Here is a 27162-nt window from a genome sequence, read left to right as displayed (position 1 = left end):
ATGCTGCCATCGTCGAAACATGACCGAGGGGATGTTATTGTTTTACATTTCCTTTGTTCCATGGAAACATTAATACTGGTGATGTATTCGTTGCCAAAGGGCATTGAAAGGAAAACCCGTCTTTTACAAACGCGCCATCAGCCAGTAAAAACCGTTGTGACAAACGAGCCATCAACACTTTGAAACCCCTTCAGGTTCCTTCATTGTTTTTTCACGTGAACGCTTGCAGATGTCGCCCCCTCTCCACTCTCATTTCACACACAAAAAGAATCGAATCCAACCGAAAGAGACGCTCCCGTGTAACGTAAGCCTTATGTTCGGCTGGCCTGAGAAAATCTCCACCTGGGCGAGGCACAATGAAAACTTACATCAGTTAATTATGTCATCGCCCTTGTAAGATTCCCCTCAAGCCGACGTTCTTTATGATTCGCTGCGCTCATCCGTTGGCGGTTGGAAAATTTATCCATCTGCAAATGGAAGCAGCTTCAGCACATCCGCCCACCCAAAGGCAGCCTGACAAATGTAATACTCACGTTCGGGCCATAAAGAAGCGCTCAATAGCAAATTACGATGGCAATTGTGACCAACTTTAATGAGGTACCGGGCGCCTCCATTAACCGTGCGCCTCCATCCACCAGGCGCCTCCATCCACCATGGACCGAAACTTCCGACCGCGAGCATAAGTCTCCCTCGAAATTGAGAAAATAATTATTTCCTTTCCCGATAGGCGAAACATCAAACAAGTACACAACGTGGACACAGAAGCTTACCAGGGGTTTTTTTTTTTTTTTTTTTGGGAATCAGAAGCTCAACTAACACACGGAAGCGAAAAGAACAGAGCGAGGGAGACAGTTAAATTACTTTGTCCAATTTCATTAAAACGGATTCGCACCGGTCGCTTCGTGCCAGAAGCCTAATTCGCAATGAAACTTGTCAAATTTCCACCCGCCAGCCCGCGGGCCCAAGTGCTAGGGGAGCGTGCGCCTCCCCGTGGGGGAGGGGATGTGTCGGTGAATTTTTAATAACATTTCTAATAAGTCGCACAATCTTTAAATTACTCACGCTTCACCGGATTTGTTCAGCTCGTTTACGTCATCGGGGTTATATCTTACTTGTTTTTCGTCTTTTTTCACCCAAATACCAAGCCCTTAAAATGGTAAACTTTGCCCCGCCGGCAAAAGGAAACCTTCGAGGGGTTGGAAAATCCTGGCCGTAAACAAACGCTAAACAGATTAGCCATAACTTTTCGGACAGGAAAAGTAAATCCTTCGGTGCCGCAACGCGGGGGGAAAAGGGAAGGGCAGGTCCCGGGAGGAGGAATGATGCGCCCCGTAAACAAGCTACCTGGTGTCGTCTTGGGAAAGCGGTTGCTACGGTTGTGAGGATTAGGAAAATGAATGACGACAGAGTGTAACGCTGGATGGATCCATTTTTCCATAGCGGTCCCCATTTTGTTTTCGCTTTTTTTCGTTTACCTTCTGCCGCACCAAAAGCCGTCAGTCTTCGTAAGCCTCACGTAAGAGGAGAGCAGATCCGTTTCGGGGAGCAGACTTTTCGATCCCGGTGCGAATGGTATGCCGGTCTTCCATGGACCGGCACATCCATGTAAAGCCTCGAAGGCAGCAGGAAAAGGGCAATCATAAACGTCAGCATACAAAAAGCCAAACCACCACCGCCATCGGACGACCTCTAACTTTCCCGCTACGATACGGTTCCCGAAGACCTCCAACATCTCGCTCACACTTCCGTAACGTGCACATTCTGCGTGACTTATCGTTCAACTGCGGAAATGGTACCGTGTTTCGCTAAAATATTAAACGGAACAACAAAACCCTGCATCTCTGCAGTGTTCACATCAAACGAGTCGGTGCGATACATTATTGTTATTATTACATGAGCTTAAAGACGGTCTAAATCCGGTGTTGAAAATTCAGTGCAAAAATGCCGGAAGCAACAGCCACCCTGGAACGGATCCCTTAAACATCAACGAAGGAAGAACCACGCTGCCAAACTGGATGAAGCAAGCTTAAATATCATCTGCATCGTAATCTGCCGCTGAATATCCCTCAACTCAACGCTCCGCCAACGAACTTCAAACTGTCTTTATTTTAAGCATTAACCCAAGCATGTTATAATTAGTTAGTTTTGTTTTATTTTAATGCGAGTCATCGCTTTCCTCACCAATCTGTCCCTACAAAATCGATGAATTATAAAAGATGTAAATTGTTTACGCAAAATTAATCAAAAACATTCCGATGGCTACTAACATCTCTCCTGAGCTACTTCACAATGCACATACTCCTTCACCTACACACACACACCTCATGCACACTACAGGCGTTCCGTACGCCGCTTATCTTAACGTGAACATCAAAATTGATTTCCAACCGCGTCTCTGAAATGCTTCTAATTTTCTTTTTTCCATTCTTTTTTTTCTTTTCCCATTTCATAATTGTCCTAACCAACAACAACAACATCTACAACTACAACTACAACAACTCTTACTCACCAAACACCAACACCAACAATATGGTGCGCGACCTCTCCGTTATTCCCCGCCTCTTCGTCTATCCGGCTGCACGGCTTTTACGTTGTTAACAAAACCCCCATGTACCGTGTTACGTTCGGCATGATGCGTTTCTGTTCCTGCACACCACGAAACCCCTCTAAAACCTCCCCACCGCCCACCATCACCACACTGACCTCACACCCACGGACACTCCGGTCGGAACGAACATCGATCACGATCGACGAAATACGAAACGACGAAAAAAAATACCGGCACGCCGTTGATTGATTGGGTTTGACGTGCATTATCATGTGAAATCGGTACCATTCCCACCCCCCCTTCCTCACCATCAAGCAGCCGCAGCACATCCAGCCCTCATGCACCTGCAAGCGTTCGGCCAACGGCATCCCCACGCGGCGGCGACGCTGGCACTCCAGCAGCAACAGCAGCAGCAGCAGCAACAGCAACAGCAGCAGCATCAGCGTCACCAACAGCTAGCCCAGTTCCATCAGCAGCAGTCGATGCTGGCGATGGCCGCCGGAGGGACGGCGGCCAGTGTGCCATCCTCCCCCAGCCGGCATCCTTCGCTGGCGAGCCTTTCCGGGCTGACGAACGGTGCGGCCGGAGCCGGTGCCGGGGGCACGGCGGGGACGGTCGGTGTGACCGCCGGGTCGGCCGGAGCGGGAGGTGCCGCCGGGGCGCTACTGACCGGCCAGACGACGGGCCGCTTCCCTCCCCCGGGGACCATTGCGTTTAATGGGCAAACGGGCGCGTTAGCTGGTTTCGCGCCGTAAGTACAGTTTCCCCCCTTTTCAACCCACCCCCCCATTTTCCGTCCCACCCACCATTGGCGGGATAATGCTCGTTGGATGTTGGCTCAATGTTCTGGGTGCAACGGAACACTTCCGCTAATTTCATCGGTGGCTTTAAGGTTGGAAAAATATAAATGACTAGTTTTTGAAAATCAACATCCAAATATGGTAAAGCTTATCATTTTCAATGGCCTCTCCGAGACAGCTGATTTTTCACACTCAGCACATTCGGTCTCGTTTTGTTTTAAATCCCTTGGATTAATCTGCACACCTCCGTTCGGATTTTTCCGGATCCGGTACTATCATTTATCTCTCACACGGACAAAGCTTTCCAAACGGGCTGCGATAGTCTTCTTTTATTTCTTTCCCACCCCACACGATGTGGAAAAACACGGCCCCCCCTTCCAAGGAAGATCGGATGGACGAAATGGACGATAAATGTAACGGAATTATGAATCGTAATGAAGGAGAAAAGCGAGATATTTTGACAACGGCCCTTTACCACCTTGTAACGGAACCCTTTTCTCGCCGTACGCAGACAAGTGTGAAATGGGATTTCCCGATCCCGATCGTAGAGATTGGGGCGATTTCTTTGTTTTCGTTATCGCTATGGTCACTTCCTCACTTCAGGAGAATTATTTTTACTGCTTTTTTCTCACTGGAATTTGGGTTTCATCTTTCTTAAAATTGTTTTGAAATATCCGCAAGTTTACAAAGAAAGAATAAGCATTAATTTAAATAGTATAGCTTCTATAAAAACTTTTTCTTCGAGTAAAAATTACAACCAACGCCCAAGCCGGTTATATCGACGGTTGGTCACTTGGAAAGTTTAAAATAACCTCAAAGTTTTATAACTGCTGCCATCCGGCAACCACTGGAACAATGGGCAGCACAGATAATAGGATAACAAAAAAAAATACCTTCCGTAGAATAGCTCGCATTGTACGGATCGTTAGCGAAATGAAACTCTATAAACATTAACTCGTTCCTGGCAACAACCGTTCCTGGAGGAAAAATCCACTTAAAAGTTGTACCACCGAGCGGCCGCGTGGAAATTAAAACAAGAAAAAAACTAAACTCGTAACCCTCGCTTTCATGTTTCGAAAATAAAAAGCACACAGAAAGACAAAACATCTGAAGCGGTGTCACGGAAAGACACTGATGCTGTTGCTCAAAAGGAAAGGATTTCCCGCGGAAGTAAGGATTTTTGTTTTTTCAACCATTGATTATTTCTCCTGGTCGGGAAGAGTATCATTCGAACGCTGGCGGTTATCTGCTAACGTTTACAACCTCCCTTGCATGCTAGTTGAACATCCGCTTCGCAGCGCAAATGAAATTGTAAACTCGCCAAAAAATTAAAACTGTCCAGTGCACAAATTCCGCGTCCGGCGGTGAAACAAAAACTAGGTGGAGGAAATAAAAGTTCAACATGGCAACACGGCTACTACGTTTTTGGGAGCGCACAAAAAAAAACACAAAGGCATAATGAAAGGCTGTATAGTATTTTTCTCCCTGCGCACACACAAACACACACACAACAAAACCAGGAACCCCGTTCGGCTAAAAAACCCGGATCTCGGTGTGGTGGTGTGTTTTCCAATGCATGAAAGTCGGAAAACTTCCTACGGGCGTCGGTTTTCGACGCCTGCCTCGGTGAAAAACGGTGAAGCGTTGAGTTGGAAAGCACGATCAAATTAATATTTATACGTGTTGCAATGGTAAATGTTTAATTTTCGCTTCTCCCGGAACCCAACTATGCATCTCAACGGTGTCGACGTGGTTGAATAAACGCAGGAACACGTGTTCCAGGGGGAGGCTGAGGTCAATTTCTCCAATTTCCAGTTTTCCCCGCCTACAAAAAACCGTATATATCGGAAGCCCACAAAAGCGGGCTGATTTGTTTTCCCATTAAACTCTTTTCGTGCTGTTTCATTCGCCGTTGATTCGATTTATGTAATTTCTCCCCTTCGCACGACCTTTCGATCGCACTACATCGTGCACACTCGTGCGAATCATTGTCCAGGGACGACGAGCGTTGCTGTGTAGTGCCAAGTGTATCCGCAGCCTGGTTTTATGTGTTGGGTTTTTTGTTTGCTCCAGCCAGCGGACGAGATTTATTCGGTACCGTTTTGTGTGCCAATTAATATTTTGCCCCGGTCCATTTGAACCTGGTTTCGGAAAAGCCAACCTCAACAAAAATCACGCCGCAACGCTCGTTAGCTCCGCGTAAGCCTGGTTGCTTCAGTCACCTTTTGGGCTTTCCGTTCTGCTTTTCCATGGAGGCAGGAATAAAAACGCCCCCCCCCCCAAAAACGGACGGAGGTACGAGAGATGGGAACCTCGAAAAAACAATAACTCCCAACGCAACGGAGCGTGCGAGGTTTGTTATTTACTTTTTTATTCCCCCGAAAGATTCTCGTGCGCGCGTAGGGAACAAAAGAAAAATGGTTGCTCGCTGTTGGGATTCCATCAAAATAAAAAAAAGAAGGAGTATTTCCATGAGCAAAAAGTAATCGAAAGTAAACTGGAACTGGAAGCAAGGAGCAGGATAAAAGTCAGTTTGATTTTTAATTTTTATTTGCCTTTCCACCGCGCTCTCTCTTGAGATCGTTTCCTACATGGCGAAGATTGTTCAAGTTGTTCTGGTGTGCGTTTACTAAATACACACACTCATGTACAACGTTTTTTTTTCTATTCGCCCGACTTCTTTGTTCTTGCACTGTGTTATTTCATGTTCAATGGTAAAGTAGTCCATGTTTCATCTGTTCCGCTACTGGTTGCGATAAAACCCGTGACACACAACCAAAACCAGGCCGTATTAAAACCGAAAACACCGAAAACCATCATCAACAGCAAGCAAAAAATACTGCTAACCAACCAAAGTGACAAGTCGGAAATAGTATCAAGCTGTATATTTCCTTCGCCACAAGGTTCGGTTTGTGAGAAAAGTACCGAAGGCGTAGTTGGAGTGAGTCAGGTCAGGCGGCCGACAAAAGGCTGCTGGGGAAAAGTTTTCCACCTTCACGAGCGCTAACAAAAACAAATTGCGATGCAAAGCGCACCGAAGCAGGCATAAATGTAAGCCAACCGGTGGACGATGCTGGTTATGAAGTAGAAACATGGTCCATATTACAACACCACTAGCCGTCAGCAGGAGTTTCCCGAGCGCCGGCAGCCAAAAGTGGCCTCGCCTTAGTACATCCACGTACCAAAGACGCCTTGTTGTAGCCAAATAATTGGACTTCGAACAGCAAAAGTTTTTCGTCTCTTCCATATGATGATGGGAGTGGATAGGAAGGAACCGGAAGTAACCATATCGGTTGGTCAAGTTTTCCAACCATCCCACCTTCCAAATAGCTAACGGCTAACGGCGAAACACAAGCAAACCAAGTTGAGAAACTCGAAAATAAATGGTCGGCAGTAAAATGTTTTCCGAACCCCGTCCTCTACCGGAAGTAGACCGAGAAGAAGCTACTTTATCCGTTCCCAGCTCGATGCCTACCGGATGCATTGCGTTGAAATGTTCGCTTTCGCACTTAAATCAACCCAGCAGAACGGATTCATCCAATCCGACCCGGCTGGTGCCGGGATGCATGCATCGTTTCTTTCCTGTTCTAGCCCCGAGTCGGTTCGTTTGGAATTCGTCTAGCACTTCCTGTGGCTTTCTACTGCAAGTTCTCTCAGCGGTCTTTCCGTTTGGGAGGCAAACAAAGCGACCGTCTCTTGTCGTGCACCAGGCGCTTTGCGCCTTTTGCCATCTCCGGTACGCTTTTCCGTCCTGCCCGTGGTTACGAACCCCCCGCCCATCGAGTGACTGGGAAACTAACCTCCTGCTGGGCCGGTTGGTGGTTTCCGGTTTGAAATGCGACGGGTCGCATAAAAGAGTGCGCCTTAAAAATTACTTCCTCGACTATAGGCAACCAGTTGGGGGTGAATATTTGGCATTAAAACAGTGCGAGTCGTTGCGAACTAACATATTTTCAGTTTTTGAAAGCAAGGAAGCTCCCCATAAAAATATAGAACGATCGCAGCGGGACTTTTAAGTAGGAGTCGTTATCCACCACTTCCGAAAACATTCTCCCTGTTTTTCATGGTCCAAGGGGTTTATTAAAGGAATTTTTAATCTCACGACAAACGAAACTTTTGGTCCAAGGACGGTTCGAATGTCGAGCATTGAAAAATTGTTTGGTACTTTATTGAACCGCTTTCCACATTCATTTAAAATTAAAATAGAGGAGGGTTGGCGTTTTTTTTTCAGCCCACTTTCACTGTCTACAAAGTTTTCTATTGTGAAAACTAAAACTTCGCAGTAGAATTGCTGAAAATGAAAACCGACACACGAGCGGTTCCCTTTCGAGGGAAGGCGGACAAGTTGTCTAGTTGATGTGCTGTAACAGGATCCCTTTTGACCCTCCAAACAACAGCTCCTTTCTGTGATAGAAATGTGATTCTATTCTTTCCTCAAAAACCTGGTACAATAAAGGTGCGTACGCAAATGAATTATTGATGATCTCTCCAAAAAGCACCGTGGAGTAGATAATGGAAGATAAAAATGAAACGCAACAATTGACTAACGACCAAAAGCCATTAACGAAGGCAGTCCGGCGTCGTATCCTGAATGTTAAAAAGGAGAAAAAAAACAGACGAGCTTTGAAAAGAGTTTTATTACTTCTAATGGAAATGAAATAGCCAAAAAGGAAAAGGCAGGAAAGTGAAATATGTTTCCACTTCCTGCAAAAGCTTTCTGCAAAAGTGATGATGCCTCGAAAGTGGCAAATGCGGGCGCTCGGGAATGGAAGGCACATTAACTTTTTATCTATTCGATACTCATGCAAACGCGGCGTACTTGCTTTTTTTCGCGCTGGTCTTATTTTTCGTTCCAAACACATAAAAATATATTACCCGCGATAACGATCATTAGACACTCGATCGCTCTATCGAGATATTAAAAAATATGGTAACAGATTTAAAAGCTTATCTTGGATGATTACACTGCCAGTATATTACAACCCCAGCGCGATGAGCTTCCGGAGGAAATGAACCGTCGATGGATATTGCTTTCTGTTCTGGAGCTGAGTTCCTCCGCCGACAAGGCAAACTTTTATCATAAATCGTTGCACGCTGCTTGGGTGTGTGGGTGTGTGTTTTTATTGAAACTCTGCCGTGTTACTGGCGATGATTATCTGTGTCATTAACGCGTTTAGATATTGGCCGTTGGAAACGTGCTAAAAATGAGCACATTTTGTAAAACCCGGAATTTGTCCTATTCCGTTTGGCTTTGCTGTGTCTGTTCAATCACGTTGAAAACGTTTGACTTTGTTGCAAAAAAAAAGAAGCACAACAACAGCTTGGGGCACTCTTTTCCATTGGAAAACCCCGCTGGCAGGAGGAAAGGAAATATGATCTCGTAAAATTTGATTTCATCCATTCCGAGACGCCGTTTGCAATATTCTCCATCTCGTATACTATCACCAACAGATACATACACACACGCACACGCACATACGGACAATAATTCCATCGATTGCCATCTTGGAATCTATTGAACTCGTTGTGAACATCTCAAAGAAAAGTTGTCAGTAAGCGATATTTTCTTTTTTGCCTCTTCCGTTTTTTGAAGTAACTTTCATTTTTTAAGGCAATAAAAGAAAAGTTTATACACCTTATACCTGCTTCTGCCTTTGGAAAAAGTGATTCCCCTTGGAGGTACGGGAAGTAAGGGAGGAGAATAAAAATTACACTTCGACCGGCGCCACCACATAAAGTGTTGGTGGTTGAATTCATCCAATCATCCCATCCATCCATTCATCCATCGGCTCATCCTTTTTCCTTGATCGGCTCCGATGGAAAGTAGGTAATATCGATAACGCCCGAATGCAGCCTTATAGCCTTCGTCGAAAAAGGCTCCTTCATGGACTTTCCGGGGCGATCCACTTCGCACAATCATCGATGATCATGGCTAAGTAGGGTTTCCTATTGCTTCCTTCGGGATGCGAAAAAGAGAACTCACAATCCTCGGCGGGGGGGTAATGGGACGTCCTAAAGTGAAAACGAGCCAGTTCCGGGGCTGGTTATTCCCTCGCTCAACAGTTTCCCATTGTCGTTATTTGATGTTTTGTTCTCACTTCCGATGCTCGCCGTGATTTCCGTGATAAGATTGCGCGCGATAGCGCACGGAGGATAGAATTGATTGTTCCGCTTTGTGAAAGCTTGTGACGGAAGGATGTTTGATATGTTGGCGATGGAGGTCGATTACCTTGGAGGACTTTGTCACGACAAGTTTAAGTAACTTACTGGAGATGAGTATGATGGTTCCTATTTTTCATGGATATGGTTTTGGAACCTTACTTTACAAATAAAATGACTGAAGAAACATTAAACTTCAATAGTTCTTCAACATTAAAATCACATTTGTAAAATATGTTCATGTCTCTTCCTGCATAGTTCGTGGAAATATTGGTTTAATAATATTCCTTTAAAATATTGGTCAGGTTAACCGCAAGAGAACGGCTACGACTGGAAGATAATCAGAAATTCAATTAATATTTCACTGCTCTTCAAACAGTTTTGAGGCGCGAGGCGTGCATTCGATGAAAAGAATCCTCTCCCGCTCCTTCTCTCCAAAAAGTGCAAACACGATTCCGATTGGAAATCTCTGAAACCCGTTGGAAAAACAAACAGCGTCCGTTCGTTGTCCATCCGTTCGCGCTCGTTTTCTCTCTAACTACTAATAAATAATACCATACCGCCTCCCTTTACCAACACCACCCGGGGCCAAAGTAAGCGAATGCAATGCTCTGCCGTTTGTCGATGCTTAGCTCGCACCGCACCAGAGCTTGGCGCTGGTTGATGTCTTTCCACGGGCAAATCCCTCCAACAACAAACGATCAATAAATCATTTTCACACGGCTCCCTCCGTGGACTCCTCCTCCCGGGTCGTCGTCGTCGCACGCGAGCTACAAACTCCAAAACAACTTTCGAAAAGGATGCACACACAGGAGAAGAGAAGATTTCCCGCTTTGTAGACGTATGAGTGGATGTGTGTGTTTTTTTTTCTTTTTCGTATGAGTGTGTGGAGGAAAATGGTCCCAACACCAAACACGGATGGATCAGCCAGCAAGCGGGCGAGCAAACAAACAAACGAAGCATTTCTCTCGAGTGGTCACCAAACGGGAAAATCAAATATTCTTCCTACATTCCGCGTCGGCCTTCGGTTTTTTTTTTTTTTCTTTCTTCGATTTTGCCGTTCCCGTTTGCGCCCGGGAGTGGTTTCCGGAGGGCGGAGATAGCAACGTGTCCACTCTTGACCCCCCCCCCCCCCACCCCCGAGGGGACGGCAAAGGAAAAGCGATGAAAACAAACTCCCTCGAGTGTGTGAAGCCGCTGACGTGGAACGTGGAAGATGCTGATGATCGGGAAACGCATGCGCACTAAATAATCAATCAACATCAACTAACAGAAACTTCTCTCTGTGTTTTCTATTCCCCACCCTGTATCGGATCGTCCCACGCGGTTACTGTGGTTACCATCAACCTGCACACACACGCGTAAACTGGACGTCTCGTCTGCCTCGTTGGGGAAAACAACTAAACTCATCGCAATCGGCAGTGTTTACTTCGATCCGTACCATCTAGCGGCGGCTGCAGCGGACCCGAACTATCGTCTACAGGTGAGTGAAATGGGGGTGGGATGAGGGTCTCACACGGGATTGGATTATTTCACGCGCTCATGTCCCCGCTGTCCCGACGACGAGGACGAACTTCAATTGCATCAACGTGCAGCGTGTAGGCGCTAAACAAGGCACCACGCAAAACGGGATAAACGAGCTAATTGATCGAACGACCGGGTGGCAATGTTTACCTTCGGCGTCACGGTGTAACGAAGCAGAACTTCCCCCATGCCGTCCAACTTTTCCCACGCCTTGAATACCTCGCAAAACACCGATACACACAAAACACACACACACTCGCAAACTACAAGCGAAAGTCATTTATCATCGGTCTATATGGTCCCGAAGGTGGAGAAAAAAAGAAACTATCAAATGGGAAGCACATGACACGTACCGTTTGCCCCGTGTTTGGCCAACACCAATTTAATTACGCTCTGTAATTCCGTCGGCAGGAAGTGTGGTGTGGAAACCAGTAACAGGTTGGCCCGTTTTGTTCAATTTTCACTCTGCCTCGCAGCCAGGTTGCCAACTAACCGTTTTCCGGCGATCGTTATTTAGTTACCGGATGAATATGGATGGGAAAAAACTATTCGATTTGCCAATCACGATTTGGTCCTACTCTGGAGGTGATCAAAAGTTCATTCGTTACATTGGGGGTTTTTTTCGTATGCTTTTCCGACCGGCCCCATTTCCCCCACATCGGAAAGTGATGCGGTTTGCGACGAAAAACGTCACGTTCTGAAGTGTGAGTGGCCAAGTGCAGTAACATCAATCATTTTTCGATTTGTTCCCCCACCCCCCCGGACATGGCAGGGTAGGGGAAGGGTTTCACAAATCACGTAAACATGGTAATCGAAAGAGGTAAAAAAATAAATGCTCGCGTCGAGTGAAAAATTGTGACAAAATACTACCATCACTCCGGGGCTGCAGTTTTTCCCTCCTCGCCTTTCGACTGACATTTATATTTTTCCACTGATTCGCTGGTGCATGGCGCACTGCAGTTCCATCGGAGTGTCTCGTCACGTTCGGGATCGTAGTTATGGTTTTTCTCCCGACGCACCGGAAACCATCGAACGAGTTGTGGAAAGCGAATGTGAAGCAAGGAATATGGGGAAGCCACCACCTTGTACCGATTGCGCCGTTATTTATTGGATAGATTCCTCTTGTATGATGGGGCAATATCGGTATGGGTGTTTTTTTTCTGACTCAGCTCTCGACTGCCGTGTGAAAATACTGATTTTTATATGTCCCACTTCGGGATTCGTTGCATTATTTGCTTTCGAAAGGATGCTATTTTTCACCCGTGCATTGCCGCTTCGTCACGCTCACTGACAAGTTTGACGTTTTTACCGAGCCACCGAGGTTGGAGTGGTCGCTTCCCGGTGCCAGCGGGAAGATTTGTTGCCCGTTTGTCCCTGTGCTCATCATTTTATTACGACTCATCCCGCGTCCAACAAGCTTCGGCGGAATACGCCCTCACACACATTGCAATCAATCTCATTCGAAAGCGCGTGTCCGGGGCAGCGCACGTGCGTTAGTAACGTGCCGCGATTTATGGCCCTGGCGCCGTGCCGAGGAACGTGAGTGCCGGCAAACTGAAGGGTGACTGCAGACTAACTAGTGTTATTTTTTTTACAAACCACCAGGCGCCTCCATCGAGGGAAGAGTTTTTCCTCGATAGCGGCAACATGGTTGAGGACTTTCTGTTTTTGTGCGGAAAGATTTTGATATATCAGTTTTTTTTACTTTTACACACACACATACACATGCTCAACCTGTTTTAAACACCAAATAAACGCCACCTGTCATCGATAAAATAAAGTCTTTTCCCCCATTCCCACGCAAAACAACGTAATGGAGTTGAGCTTTTTCCCATTTGCAAGATTTGTGCAAGCAGCAGCAATTAGATTACGCGCTATTTTATTACTCGCTTTATATTCTTTTGATTGAGTTTTTCTTGGCTGAGTCGGTTTCTGTTTGCACTGAAACACTGAAAGCGGGGAGAAGTAAAAACTTGAGTAAAATGTATTAAATAGCTTGCCCGCGCAATTTCCGGCAGTAAAACACAGGATAGTACCTCCTGCTCGGTAAGGAAATCTCTTTTTCTGTGATTCTTTAGGCCCATGCTAGCAACCGTTCGAATCAATAAATCAACAACGGAAGCTAATTGTAATAATGCAAATTTTCCTACTCCAACGCGATGACTGATCAAAAGTTCAATATCCGCCACCGTCGCGTCCGGAACGAGTGGTTTCCTTGGGCCATTCTGTTGATTTTCCGATGACGATGCGAAGCTCTTACTCAAGGCTTGCAAATATTTATTTTTATTTTATGATTCTTTAGCAAATTTGCCATCACGTCTAACGATGTGCGAAGCTAACGAATTGGGCACCGTGTATTGTTATGCTCGGAAAACCCGAAGGAAATTCCCAGGCTTACCTGAAAACGAAATACACTTTCTAATGACATCACAATCTAGCGTTGATTGTTCGTTGAACAAGCTAGAATGTCCAGAGGTGTTCAAGTTCGGTGAAAGGCCGAGAAAAATCTTGATTCACACAAACAAAAAACACACACACGAGCCGTAAGGTAAGGTAAGGGAGGCCAACTCCACATCCACTTTAGTGCCGGTCAACGATCAAACATATCAACTTGGCTCGCTTCTTTCTCCACAAACTCCACTCGCCGTTTGGAGGTTATAAAGATAACACATAGAAAAATAACTAGAATAAAAAGAAAGTCAATAATTCCAACGCTGCTGCCCCTCTCATCCGATCCGATCAAAGACACACACATACACGCATTTTCCGCCAGCAAATGGCAAAATCCATTTCATCTTCCATTAGCTCCGGACCCTAATTCGATTCCGGGATTCCAATTCTGGCCGAAATTCTCGTCGGAAATTCGATCAGTTTGCGACTGATAACTCACACACACACACGCCCACAGAAAAACATGGAGACAAACTCCATTCCAATACGCCGGGGTGCGCGACATTCATCGTGTTTGGGGCAGGGAGATTCGACGTAAAATGTGATGTGAAAACGGGCAGAATCCCCGGAAGCGGCTGGAAAGCGACACGCCAGTTGCCGAGTTTCTCCGGTGGCCGCTTTGTAGTCGTGTGTAGGCGGCTGTACCTTTCTGTGTGGGAAGGACCCTACAAAGGCACGCTGCTGGAAAGCCCCCCACGGGATAAACGGCACAATATCGCAAATGGGCACACAATAAACCCCGACGCACACAGCACTGTCGCTTGCTGTTCGGTGTTCAACAATCCCTGGACCAAACCTTGGATATCCCCTCCGGGTGGAAACGGGTATGGGGGGGACTGGTAGACAACCGCAAGGTGCTGGAAATGGGAAAATGGAACAATCAGGTGGTCCCGAAATGGGAATTGCAATCAAATTCGGAATCAATTTCAATTCCAAAACCACACTAACCGACCGAATGCTTCGCCTATCAGTTTCCCCTGCTACCTTTTTCCCCCCCGTCGGTTTCCAGGTGCTCTTTTGCAGGTTTCAGGAAGTGGAAAGCCTATCGGATCGCCCCGTCACCCACCCGTATCCTTAACATATCACAGCACAAAGCAGCAGAGAACTTGTCCGGGCAGGTAGCTGAGTGGCGCAAGGACGATTAAAAGCTACCGAGAGCGAAGGATTGGAGCTTAGAACAGATTTGTAGACAATGTGGAACAGTGCGGTGGCCTGCTGGCCGACGACTCGATGGTGTTAGCCGTTCGCAGTTGTTTCTGGTTGTATTCGCATCGGGCCCGGGAAGAATGTGAGCTCCGAGAGTCCGTGTGCAAGCGTGGTCTAATCCCAAACCGTGGCTCGATTGTAGCCCGGAAGAGGGTTCCAATGTGTCACGGACATTTTGCACGGGATGCAACAGGACGAGAAGATGTTATCTGACGACCGGGCGGGCAAGTCATTTAAAACCAACCCTGCCCGCGAAACCCTGGCTTAAGCGGACCTCGGTATTCCCGAAATCGTACGTTGAAGGGCTACCGTTGGTGAAGAAGAACTCTGCAAAATAAATTTATCCACTCCGTGCTATTTTGTGTACACGCGTTGTGGTTCTTGGTACGCCCGGACGCACTTGAAAGGCGTCGGGAGGCACCACAGGAGACAGGACTTTAATTTAGAGCACGATGTTGTCCCATTCCGCGAACCGTGCATATCATTTGCGCCAAGTGAAAACTCAAAGGCGTTTAGCGTGTTCTTTTCTCACAAATTAATCGAACCGTTCGCGACGAAGTTTGAGATCGGAAAGGATCGAATTTTATTCCTACTTCCTAAATTACGCTAAGCACACTACTACATGTTTAAAGTTAAAATTCAATATTTCAATTCGTTTGATGTAACGCACATTTTTATAAAACCTACAGTGCTGTGCGCAATTGTAAGGCTGCCACAATACTCCCCTCCTAGACTAGGATCCCTCTACTGGTATCTGGAAGGGATAATAACTCGTCTGCCAGAGCGAGTTACTCTAGTCGGTGGAATCTCGGCAGGAGTTGTGGCTGCTGGTTCTGTTGACGCTGGCTGTTCACTGCATACGTACGCGGGTTTCAAACGGTCGATCGAAATGTTGACTTCACGTCCCCGTATGCTCAATTTGAAAAACTTTTCTGTTCGATTAAGAATCTCGAATGGTCCTTCATACGGAGACGATAACGATGGTCTTATTGAATCGTTGCGAACGAAGACGCTCTTACATGTTCGCAGGTCCTGGTGCATGAAAATGTTTCGCTTCCCGTGCCTGGCAGTCTCTTGGGGGCGAAGATCACGCATAGTCGATCGGAGTTTAGCGACGAATTCTGTTTCGTTAGGTCTCTGCAGGTTGTCAACAAAAAATTCAGACGGTATCTTGAGAGTCGTACCGTATACCATTTCAGCAGGCGAAGTTTTGATGTCCTCTTTGTAGGTTGTCCGTAATCCAAGTAAAATTATCGGTAGATGTTGACTCCAGTAGTTGGGATCGTGGCAAAGGATCGACGACTTAAGGGTCCTATGCCATCGTTCGATGATTCCATTAGACTGGGGGTGGTAGGCAGTCGTGCGCAGGTGTTTAGATCCGATCAAACGAGTCAATTCGGTGAAGAGCGATGATTCGAATTGTCGTCCTTGATCAGACGATATGTAGGCGGGAACACCGAATCGGGATATCCATCCGGAGACTAGAGCTTCGGCGATTGTAGACGCGGTCATGTCCGGCATGGGGAATGCTTCCGGCCACCGAGTAAACCTATCGATGACTGTAAGACAGTAACGGTTTCCTTTACTCGGAGGGAAGGGTCCAACGATGTCGATATTTATGTGCGAAAATCGGCTGTCCGGTGCTGGGTACCGCGCTATTGGCGACTGCGTATGTCGGGTCACTTTCGAGCGCTGACATTGGATGCAGTTTCTGGCGAAGGCGATGCTGTCCTTTCGAATGCTCGGCCAAACAAATCTCTCAGTCATTAATTTGGCTGTTGCACGAGTGCCAGGGTGGGATAGATGATGCGTTGCCTGGAGTGCTGCGTTGCGAAACCGCTTTGTAATGAAAGGACGAATGCTGTCACTCGAACAATCACAAAGCAGTTGATGCTTTCCGCCTGGAACCGAAAAATATTTTAGAATCAATGAAGATTTAATTTTACCCTGCTGAATATCCTGTAGTTCGCCGTCGGTCTTTTGGTCCTCAGCTAGCGCGTCGAAATCAAGCACTGGTACAGTTTGGATGCTTTCGATGCGAGAGAGTAGGTCTGCTACGATGTTGTCCTTGCCCACTATGTGCCTGATGTCTGTCGTTAATTGCCCGATGAAGTCCAATTGGCGAACTTGTCTGTTGGATGCTTTATCAAGCTTCTGCTGGAAAGCGTAGATGATCGGTTTATGGTCTGTGTATATGTGGCAACTCCGTCCTTCTAACATAAACTTGAAGTGCCGCACTGCGAGGAATATCGCAGTGAGTTCACGATCGTATGTACTGTAGCGTAGTTGAGCGGGGTTAAACTTTTTCGAAAAAAATCCAAGCGGCTGAACCTTATCATCGACAATTTGGTGAAGGACCGCACCTGCGGCGATATCTGAAGCGTCAACCCAGAGGGACAATTCTCCTGTTTTAACGGGGTGAGCCAGTAGGGTTGCTTCGGCGAGTTGAGTTTTGCATTTCTCAAATGCAGCTTTTGTTTCGTCGGTCCACTTCAACGGCGTACGATCGTTTCGCTTATTGCCAGGTGTCATTGCTAATAACGGTATTTGCGTTTGGATTGCGTTCGGTATGAATCGTCGATAAAAGTTAATCAAGGCTAAGAATTTTTTTAGTTGCTTAACTGTAGACGGCAGCTTGAAGTTTTTAACGACCTCGACGCGATCCGAAAGTGGACGGATTCCTTCGGTGGAGACGGAATGTCCCAGAAAGTTTATGTTTTCTCGTCCCAGTTCGCTTTTAGCAACGTTTATCGTTAAGTTATGCTGCTTGAGTCTCTCAAATAGCAAGCGCAAATGTTCTCTGTGCTCCTCTAGTGATGACGACGCGATGAACAGATCATCGATGTAGGGAAAGATGAAATCAAAACCGCGAACAACTTCGTGTATGAGGCGTTGAAAGGTTTGAGCTGCATTTCTTAGCCCAAAAGTCATAAAAGAGAATTCAAAGAGTCCAAAAGGAGTGGTGATGGCCGTTTTCGGGATGTCGTCAGGATGGATAGGAACTTGATGAAACGCCTTCTGCAAGTCAACTTTTGAAAAAATAGTTTTACCTTGCAAGTTCGACGTAAAATCCTGAAGGTACGGTAGGGGGTACCGATCCGGAATGGTCTGCGCGTTTAAGGCGCGGTAATCCCCGCATGGTCGCCAAGAACCATCTGCTTTCTTAACCATGTGGAGGGGGCTGGCCCAATTACTACTCGACGGTCTGCAAATCCCGAGCTTCATTAAGTTTTCAAACTCCGCACGAGCTGCTTCTAACTTGTCCGGTGACAAGCGTCGCGGTCGAGCATAAACAGGTTGGCCAGTAGTCTCGATGCGGTGGCAAGTCGACGATCCGTTGACTGCTCCCGGGGTAGCGGGACGGGTAATTGTCGGGAAATCGGCTAATAGATCTGCATACGGCGATACTTCACAAAACGTTTTTACGGAAAGCGTGCTGGTTTTGTCGAGTGATCCGCTTGACTCGAGATAGGTGGTGTTATCGATGAGACGATTGCGTTTTAAGTCGATTAATAGGTCGTAGTGACTTAAAAAATCTGCACCTATTATTCCTGATTGCACGTCCGCAATCATAAAGTTCCATAAGAACTCTCGACGAAGACCAAGATTTATTTTCAATAGTACTTCTCCGTAAACTTTTATGGGTGTTCCATTCGCGGCAAACAATTTTAAAGAAGAGGGCTTCACTTTCGCTGAATGTATTCCTCGCGGCACCACGGATACGTCTGCTCCCGTGTCGATCAGAAACTGTTTCCTGGTGGTCGAATCCGTTACCCGTAAGCGAAAGATTGTGGCAGTGGTGGATTGTTCGCCGATGTCCCCCACTGCTTCAGCTGAGCAACCTCATTCTTGGCTTGTTGGACCACGTGCACCGGCGGTGCATGGTTTTCGGCACCTTCGGGCGTCGTTCCCGAACTTTCTATGGTACCAACAAGGTCCGTTCGAAGGATCTCTTTCGTGACGACTTTTGTTCCATTCTCCGCCACGAGAATGTGAACGCGATCGCCCACGTGTATTTTTTCCGGTGTGCAATACTTTATCCAATCGCTTAGATAACGATGCGATTTCACGAGTAAGCTCCGCAATTGGGTCAATGACCGCTTTTTCTCGAACAGGTGTCGTTGGTGTCGGCGTTTGCACGTGATCGATGGCGTCCACTCTACGAAGGCCCATTGAATCAACGATGGCATCGGCTATTGTTATCTTGTCCGACGCATCGCCTCGAGAAGCAATGACCGCTACCTGTGCATGCGGCGGCAGCCTAGCAGCCCACAAATCCAGCAATACCGTTTCGCCTAAAGCATTGCCTGCCACACGCTTCATCTCGTTGAACAATTGGCTGGGCTTTTGATCTCCTAACGGTAATTCTGATAGTACACGTTGGAGGCGGCGCTGTTGGCTATCGGCAAAATATTCGATCAATTTGCGTTTTATATACGAATATTTTTCACTTGCCGGTGTTCCGTCGATAATGGAGCGCAACTCGGTTAGCTTGTTGGGCGGCACTTGCGCCATTACGATATTGTACCGACGTGCGTCATGCATGGAACTAATGCCCGATGCTGCAAACCAAAATTCCAACGAGAGGAAATAAGTCTCGATATTGGTATCCATCATGCTGGGCGGGTTTATTCTTGGCACTTTAACAGATTCGACGAACGGTTCCGCGTGCCCGCTGACACCTTCAGCGACAGGAGTTTTATTGTCTTCGGTTGCCATGTCACTTTTTGTAGATTTTTTATTCACAGGGTCGTCGGGTCACTTTCGTCGGGGTCACCACTTTAGCGTGTTCTTTTCTCACAAATTAATCGAACCGTTCGCGACGAAGTTTGAGATCGGAAAGGATCGAATTTTATTCCTACTTCCTAAATTACGCTAAGCACACTACTACATGTTTAAAGTTAAAATTCAATATTTCAATTCGTTTGATGTAACGCACATTTTTATAAAACCTACAGTGCTGTGCGCAATTGTAAGGCTGCCACAGGCGCTTATCCGGATAGATGAAAGGCCGGCCTCGGGTGAAAATACCCTCCAGCTAAATGGCCATCAAATGCCATCTGCGTCAAGGCACAGACCCTGCGACGGTGTTTGGGAAACGTCACGTCGTGTGGCATACCCTTGATGGACGCGTCTACCAACTCCAGCCACTGTACAGTCCCTCCACTCCAGCATTTTGGACATTCTGTGTCCCACGTGTGCGTTCAAAACCGACAAGAATCAAACCTCGAAAAACCGATAGAATTTGGCAAATCACGGACAACGTTTTACCGTCGATTAGAAGCAATTTTCCACCGAGATAATGATCGACGTCTTTCCCCGGCCTAACATGGCACATTGGTTTTGAGGTCGAACGTCGCCCTATCCTCCCGACGGGCGACCCGATCCGGGAATGTGTCAATCTTGGGGCAAGCAACCGCATGGCACGCATTGATCACCGATGTTGCCATTATGCTCCCCGGTCTTCTCCACCCGAGGACGTGCGTCCGTTGTTGTGGGCATTTTCCTTCACCCGGAGGCGACATCATTCCGTCGTCTTGTAAAACCGAAATTGACGTTCGCGGAACGGCGAAACATGAATGTGCCAATTTTCGTTTAAGGACATTTGGTGGTGTCGCAAGCTGTACGACCCATGACGAGGGCGAATGTCGGTCGATATTTTTCTCCCTCCAAATCCCCTTTCCTACCTCTAAAAAACCCACCAATCATAACCGGAGCTCATTGGATCCTGCGGGCGAGCATTGATTCAATAGAATGTTGTAAATCTTGTTCAAATTGCAAAACGCTGGGGCAAAAATGGCATTGGCTCGCGTGGTAGATAAATTCAATCACCACCAATATTCCACACCTGGCGGTGTACAGCGTGTACCCGGGCACGCGTGTCCCCAGGGGGGAGCATTATTTCCCGATGGCCTTTCGGGAGCGAAGCGATTTAACACGCGCACAACGAGATCATAAATCGAGTGTCATTGAAATCTCCCACCCCCAAGCCAGCTGGTGCCATCCGGATTGGAAGCGATTTTTCCTACAGCCCGGGAAGTAAATGGGTGACATAATAATCCAAAGCCATACATAATATATTTTACACCATCGGAGAGCATAAGATAGAACATAAAACCCGTGCACCGTTGAATTCCCATGTGAAATGCAGTTTAAAAAAAAGAGGACACACTGACCCCGACAATATGCTGCGAAACGATCGGTAATAACTCTTCCAATAATGATTCATTATTAGCAATCGTTCATTTTTTTTTAAATTTATTTTGCCTATTTTGCAAAATGTTAAAAATGCTTTTTCAGGCTTAACAGAGTAGTGTTCTTATGCAGAATACTTTTGTCCGTATTTATCCGGTCCATATTTTCGACTCCCAGTACACACCCAGACATTTTAGAATAACTTGTCAAACTTTTCAGAGTGATGTAAAAATTATGTAGTGAATTATGTAATGAAAACATGTGACATAGTGAAAACACGACAAATTAGTTCTTTCTGAAGTTATCAATATTCGAAACGAAAGGAAAATCTTCAAGCTATCATTGCTTGGAATGTTTGTTAATCTTCTCGGGGAAACACTAAGTTCAAACCGTCCATCGACTGTGACATTTTACTAATGATCTTGTCTTTTTCTCTCTCTCTTCCTCTCTCCCTTTCTTCGTTGGTTTGTTTTTATTCTTTCCGGTTTGCCTTACTTTTTGCAACAGGCCGCAAAACCAGTGACGGAGGTTCAAGCTCAACCTACGATTTTGAACGTAAGTATCTTTTACTTAATTCCAAATCTAGCGCTAGATGGGGTTTAGTTAAAATTTTAGGTGTTCTGGGAAAGTTGCCGTCAACCTTTTATTTTTCCTTTGGGTGAGGTTTATTATGATGCAAAATTTTAATTTTTTTATCATTTTACGCCAACGATGGATAATGATTTCGAAATCAACGAACATGATTCCACGAAGTAGGGCATCCTTTGGTGAAGAGAACTTTTCCTTCCATTGAAGTTGCCATTCATTCTTTGAATTAAGAATGATTTGCCCTTTTCGTCAGCAGTATTTTCCTAATTAAAAGCCATTAGTGGTTTGTAGAACCAAGCGTAGAAAGTTTACTGCCGTTTTATCAAATTTCCAATTCTGGCAAAATGCTCACTGATAGCTATTTGAACCGAACACTTACCCTTTGGGCTGCTATAAGGCAACGGAGGGAGAACTTAGCCAGTCCCGGATTGCAAAGGATCGAAATTTTGCCCCCTTTTCCTCATTTCCGCTTAAACTGTTTTTCATCTGGAAAATCTCGAAAAGGCTTACCGTAACTTTACCAAGAAAAACCGAAAAATGATCAACTTCGCCATACTTCAATGGACCCCTTTTTCTGGCGAGAAGATGTACTTATCCACCCCGATTTATCCCGACACGAACGTCAGCAGCATTTCACTCCCGGTTGCGCTGGTGGAAGGGTTTTGGGGTGAAGGCCACGAAACATTTCATCAGTCTCTATGAAAACAAGTCGTGCTTGGAAACGAACAATCCGAGAATCACAACACGCCCCTTCAAAAATATAAACCCACCGAGCCGGAACGACTCTGATCTGCAAATCCAAATCACGCAATTTTCGGGCCGGGTGTTCGGATTAGTCGGGGGGGCTATTTTCGGTTCACAAGTCGGGCCGTGAAAATTCGGGATTGCGGGGAGGGTTGCGGGTGCGGTTTAATGATTTAATAAATTAGCATTATTTATTGCCGTTCGATTCGCGCAAGGTCTGCGCTTTCCGCTTTCCCTCGGATTTCCTAATTAAGCAGAACAGATGAGGCAATAATGTTTCCCGGGGCAAACCTCATCTACTGACTCCCTCTCTCTCCCTCTCTCCATTCGCGGGGGATCGCAGTTAATTTCAATCCGCAAGTATTGCGTCCTGTGAATTATCCATTTCCCGTTTGCCGCTGTGACTATCTGGAAGCGAAACAAAAAGTTACACCCTTCCCCAGGTTTCACTCGGAACGCACGTACGCACAGACACACGAACGGGGTCTCTCTTTTGGTGCGTTGGTATTCATCAATCCCGCTTGCGATGGGGCGCACAAAGGGGATGAGCAAGGACAAATGTTCCCGAATCGTGATGATCATTCGCATCTGGAAAATGATGAAACATATCTATCTTCCCACGGAGCTAAACAACGGCCAAACAGGCACAAACAACCAGTGTTGGGTTGAAGGTTGACTCCCCCTTTCCGCTGGAAAAGCAACGGAGGAGAACGCATTAGTTTTCCTTATACCATTCATTAGTAGCCGTTGGCGTGCTTTCAAAGGTGAAGTTATTCTTCGCACGTATTTGGTCAAACCCAGCTGCTAAGCGTGAGGTACGGAGAAAGTGTTTCCCTCCCGAAAACTGTGACGGATCGGGTTTGTAGCCATCGGGGATATTAATATTACATTCCCAAAAAGTATGTTTAGGGAAAGTTTGACACTAGCTCAACAAGGACAATTTAGTTTTATAACAGGTTTCAATGTTTACTAGTTTCATTTTGAATGATTTGTAAAATATAAAACTATACGATATTCAAGGCATAATTACTTGTTACGCAGAAGTAAACAACTTAACAAGAGCTACACATTTTATCGATGCAGAATTGCTGGAAATGTTTTGGCCTACGGAAGACTATTATGTACATTACCGCATTGTATATCATGTCGACCCTTACAGACCTATTTTTTATGTGAAATGTAGCCAATATATTTACGAAGAACGACTGGATGTTTGAACTGTATATTTAACTTCACGAGCAATTGAACGTAACCAATGTAATTTGGAGAAAATACCTTCATCGAATAACATGTTTCACCGCGTCCCGGAACGGTGCAGAATGTTAAACGTGCCGTTATTCCTTTGCACGTGTCCCGTACGGCGTTTGAGTTGTGTTAATTTATTTGCAACCCCACAACTCAACCGTACCCCCATTTCCATTACCATAATAGATAATAAAAAGCAAATTACATCAAATTGAACTAACCGTGCACACATATTCCGTGATCATTCACCGGGTTCCCGGTAACGGCAGCGATTTTGGTGAAACTGTATGTATCGCCTTGTAAATTTGTCTGCCCTCGGCGCCCCACCCACGTAGCGGCACGTCTCTAGTCCGGACGGTTCTGATGCTGATACGTAATCATAGGCATCGCCTTCCTCTAGCCGCCGCCGCGCTCCTCCACACAAAACCTACGAACGAGAGCACAACACACACATGGTTTCCGTACCGCCTCCGCAGATTTTTTTGCCGCTTCTAATCGCGCTAAAGGTTGGCCAAGCGCACCGAATAGAATATACTAACATATACTCCACGTGAAGCCAGCCACCGAGTGAGCAACCGAGCGATCCGACGCTTGGTTTCACCAAAACCAAATCCCCGTGCGCCAAACCGACCGATGAGCGCTAACCAACCGTAAGAATCTTCCTCGGATGAAGTAATTTAATTTGCACATTTTATCCCAACACACCCGGCATGATGGGGGGGAGGAGGAATGAGAATGGGTAATGGGAGGCAAACCTTCTCATTCTTCCGGCTTTCCCGGCGTTCCCACTGCGATGCACGTTTCGCTTCCGATTCCGCCAGTGGTGTGGGGGACGGGAAGGCAAGGAGCACGTGAAACGTGATAATCGATGACTAACTTTTGCGAGGATTCCGGTGAAGAAAATTTCCTCAGCCCCGGTGGGTCGGTTCACTTTCCACCCCACCCCCCGATCGTGCTTTAACAGAAGGCTGGGGAGGAGAGAAGGAGGGCTTACAAGCTTGGATTTCATTAATGCGGGACGACTCATACACTCGAAGGTGGAGGGAAAACGGATCCCAACAATAGGAGGGGGGGTTGGTGTAGTTCACGCTGAGTGAATTGAGTTTTGAATTTTTGATGGAACACTTTGATTATCGGAAATGATGGAATTAGGAACAGGGTGCGGGAGAACCTAGGGGGAAAACATGGTCTACTCGGGAGTAGCGCCAGTTGATTACCTCTGAAAGATTGATTTTCACCTCACAACAAACCGGCTCTCTTCCCTTCCTGTCCCTTTTGCAGGCTGCGGCCCCATTGCTGAAGACGCCACTCTCGCAGGCTCAAGCTCAGGCGTACTCTGCCGCTAACTACACGGCCGTTGCCGCCCGCGCCTACGGAGCCGCAGCTGCCGCCGCCCAACAGCCAACCGTCGCTGGCTACACTACGGTCGCTGGGTAAGTTATATCCGGTGGAGCTTTGGAGCCCTTCCGACCCCTATCCGAACTCCACTCATTGGCTCGTTTGTTTCGCCACCTACAGCTACGGAAGAGCCGAGTATGCTGACCCGTACTTGGGACACGGTATCGGTCCGGTACCCGGCTACGGGGTAAGTGTCCCTTTATCACCTTCCCTCCATGAACCACAAAAACTTACTAACAAACTTCTATTTCTTTTTAGGCGACTATGTATCGAGGCGGATACAACCGCTTTGCGCCGTACTAAGCTCCAAAACCTAGAAGGCGTTCTGCCATCGTTTCTTTATGGAGGAAAGGATCGTTGGGTTCGTCTTAAAACGCCCGACCAAAATCCCCGAGAAAGAAACGGCGGGCGGTTACACAAAGCAAGAACGATACCACCGGATTCATACGACAGACGCGCGCGCGGGGTACATCTGCAGAAACACAGCTGTGTCGGATGACTTCTGGATATGTGTTTAGTTTAGTTTTCTTGTTGTCCTGTGTTTCTCTAATCAAGACCTGCTAGTAGACGGTCACACGGATAGATGATGAAGAACGGTTATGTAGGTGGCCAGTTGAGCGCCAAGAGAACGTACTCCAGAGGAGATTAGATATGCTAGAGATAGCCTATCGACCGCGATAGAACCGGCACACACCTTCACAGCGACAACAACTTTCCACCACGGAAGAAGAAGTGGAAAACTAATAGAATCTCAAAAAGGTACCGCAAAAGTACCAAACATTTGACCTCCACAATTGGTACGACCTTACCGTCGTACGACCGTATCGAGGTTTGCGCATCACAATTTAGTTTCAGTTTGATTACGTTGTCGTAAAACTTTTGTGCTTTTCAGTACAACTACGCACAAATTTGTGCTGTTCCGATTTTCTTTCGTGTAAGAGATTGAAATTAAGCAAAGGAAGGGAATGGAAAATGATATAAACAAAAACCAAAGGACAATGGAAAGGAAAAGGAACAAAGAGGCACCGACGAAAGCGCACAAACCACGCAGAAAGTCCTCCGGATCCTCTCCGTTTCAGGGAGATAAACAAAGTGAAACAACAACAACACAATTAAACACCACACAACACGAAACCAACATCACCGATCGGATAAGCACTTTGTAATTGCGTAGCTTATAATTATTACGACCGGATCGAACGGTCGAAGCGAGCTGCGGTTAAATTGTATATGGCCATGAGTTGTTTTTCTTTCGTTTCGTTTCGTTTTTTTGTGCATAGAGATAGGTTAACGTTTTGTTTTATCGCTTCCTTTAGGGTACGGTTTAAGGTTAGTTCGCTCGGTTTAGGTGAAACCCCCTGATGATGAGCTTAAGTACCAGCTAGCGAATGCTAGCAAAAACAAGGCAGCTCTCTAAGAAAAGGCACACAGATGCGTTATGTGCGGATGCGCTGTGTTATGCTCGTCAAGTCAAGATCAACTATTCCCAACCAGAGGGCGACAACCCGTACCATTCGACGGAGGGTGTGTCCCAGTGTCGATAGTTTCGTTGATACACCAAAGAAAGCATGAAACGATCCCAGGATGGAAATTAGTATGACAAAAAACCAAGTATGTAGCAGTAAAGTAACTAACCTCAGTGTCATAAAGATAGTTTGCGTCACGTTTTGTTTTGAGTAAGAGTTTTCGAACGTTTCTACCCAAAGCCCTTCCGCATGTTCAGTTTTCGCAAACGGCAAAATAATACTCATTGCAACACGTAAAATCTCACTCCTCACATGATCTGAGCGGCGCGTGCGTGTTGGGTTAAAATTGTAGTAAAATTCCAATGTACGTTGAAGGAAAGTTGAATCCCATTATCTTTAACGTGTGATACGATTTGCTTTGTATCTGCCAGTTTCCACGGTTAGAATACAAGCAAAACAAAACATGCTCAACATGTGTGTTACGAAATAGTAACACTTCTACCGTGGCTGCATCAGTTTATAGTAGCAAACAGATACACACAATGCTGTAACTGACTTATTTAACAGACAATTTGTCTGACCACTTCCAATCGTCGACCATCGCACATGTACGATCTTCAAGCGCACAAAATATCGAACCAGTTTTCTTTTGCGGAAGTGAAACACGAAAGCCCTAGCAGCCCCACGTACGACTTGTGATAAAAGAGGAACATACACTTCCAACTGTTTCGGACTCGGGAGCGAGAAAGTGTACTCGATGTAAGCTCGATCTTCCATCTTCTCACAGGCACAACATAAGTTTGTTTCTCGCAAGTGGCACAAAAATAAAATACGATTC

The 27162-nt window shown here is 46.3% G+C and overlaps 1 protein-coding gene across 1 annotated transcript in view; it reads left to right on the top strand.

Annotated features, from left to right (window-relative positions):
• Window positions 1-25238, top strand: part of LOC131281880 (AF4/FMR2 family member lilli) — a 150345-nt gene extending 125107 nt beyond the window's left edge. Inside the window, exons 10-15 of the mRNA XM_058311241.1 lie at window positions 2867-3299; window positions 10930-10990; window positions 21391-21438; window positions 24742-24893; window positions 24979-25045; window positions 25117-25238. Coding sequence (XP_058167224.1) covers window positions 2867-3299; window positions 10930-10990; window positions 21391-21438; window positions 24742-24893; window positions 24979-25045; window positions 25117-25161 — 806 coding nt within the window. The 3' untranslated portion in view covers window positions 25162-25238. The remainder of the gene's footprint in view (window positions 1-2866; window positions 3300-10929; window positions 10991-21390; window positions 21439-24741; window positions 24894-24978; window positions 25046-25116) is intronic.
• Window positions 25239-27162: the final 1924 nt, after the last annotated feature.

Source organism: Anopheles ziemanni, chromosome 2 (assembly GCF_943734765.1).
Source record: "Anopheles ziemanni chromosome 2, idAnoZiCoDA_A2_x.2, whole genome shotgun sequence".
NCBI lineage: Eukaryota > Metazoa > Arthropoda > Insecta > Diptera > Culicidae > Anopheles > Anopheles ziemanni.
This window is presented reverse-complemented; position numbering and strand designations above follow the sequence as displayed.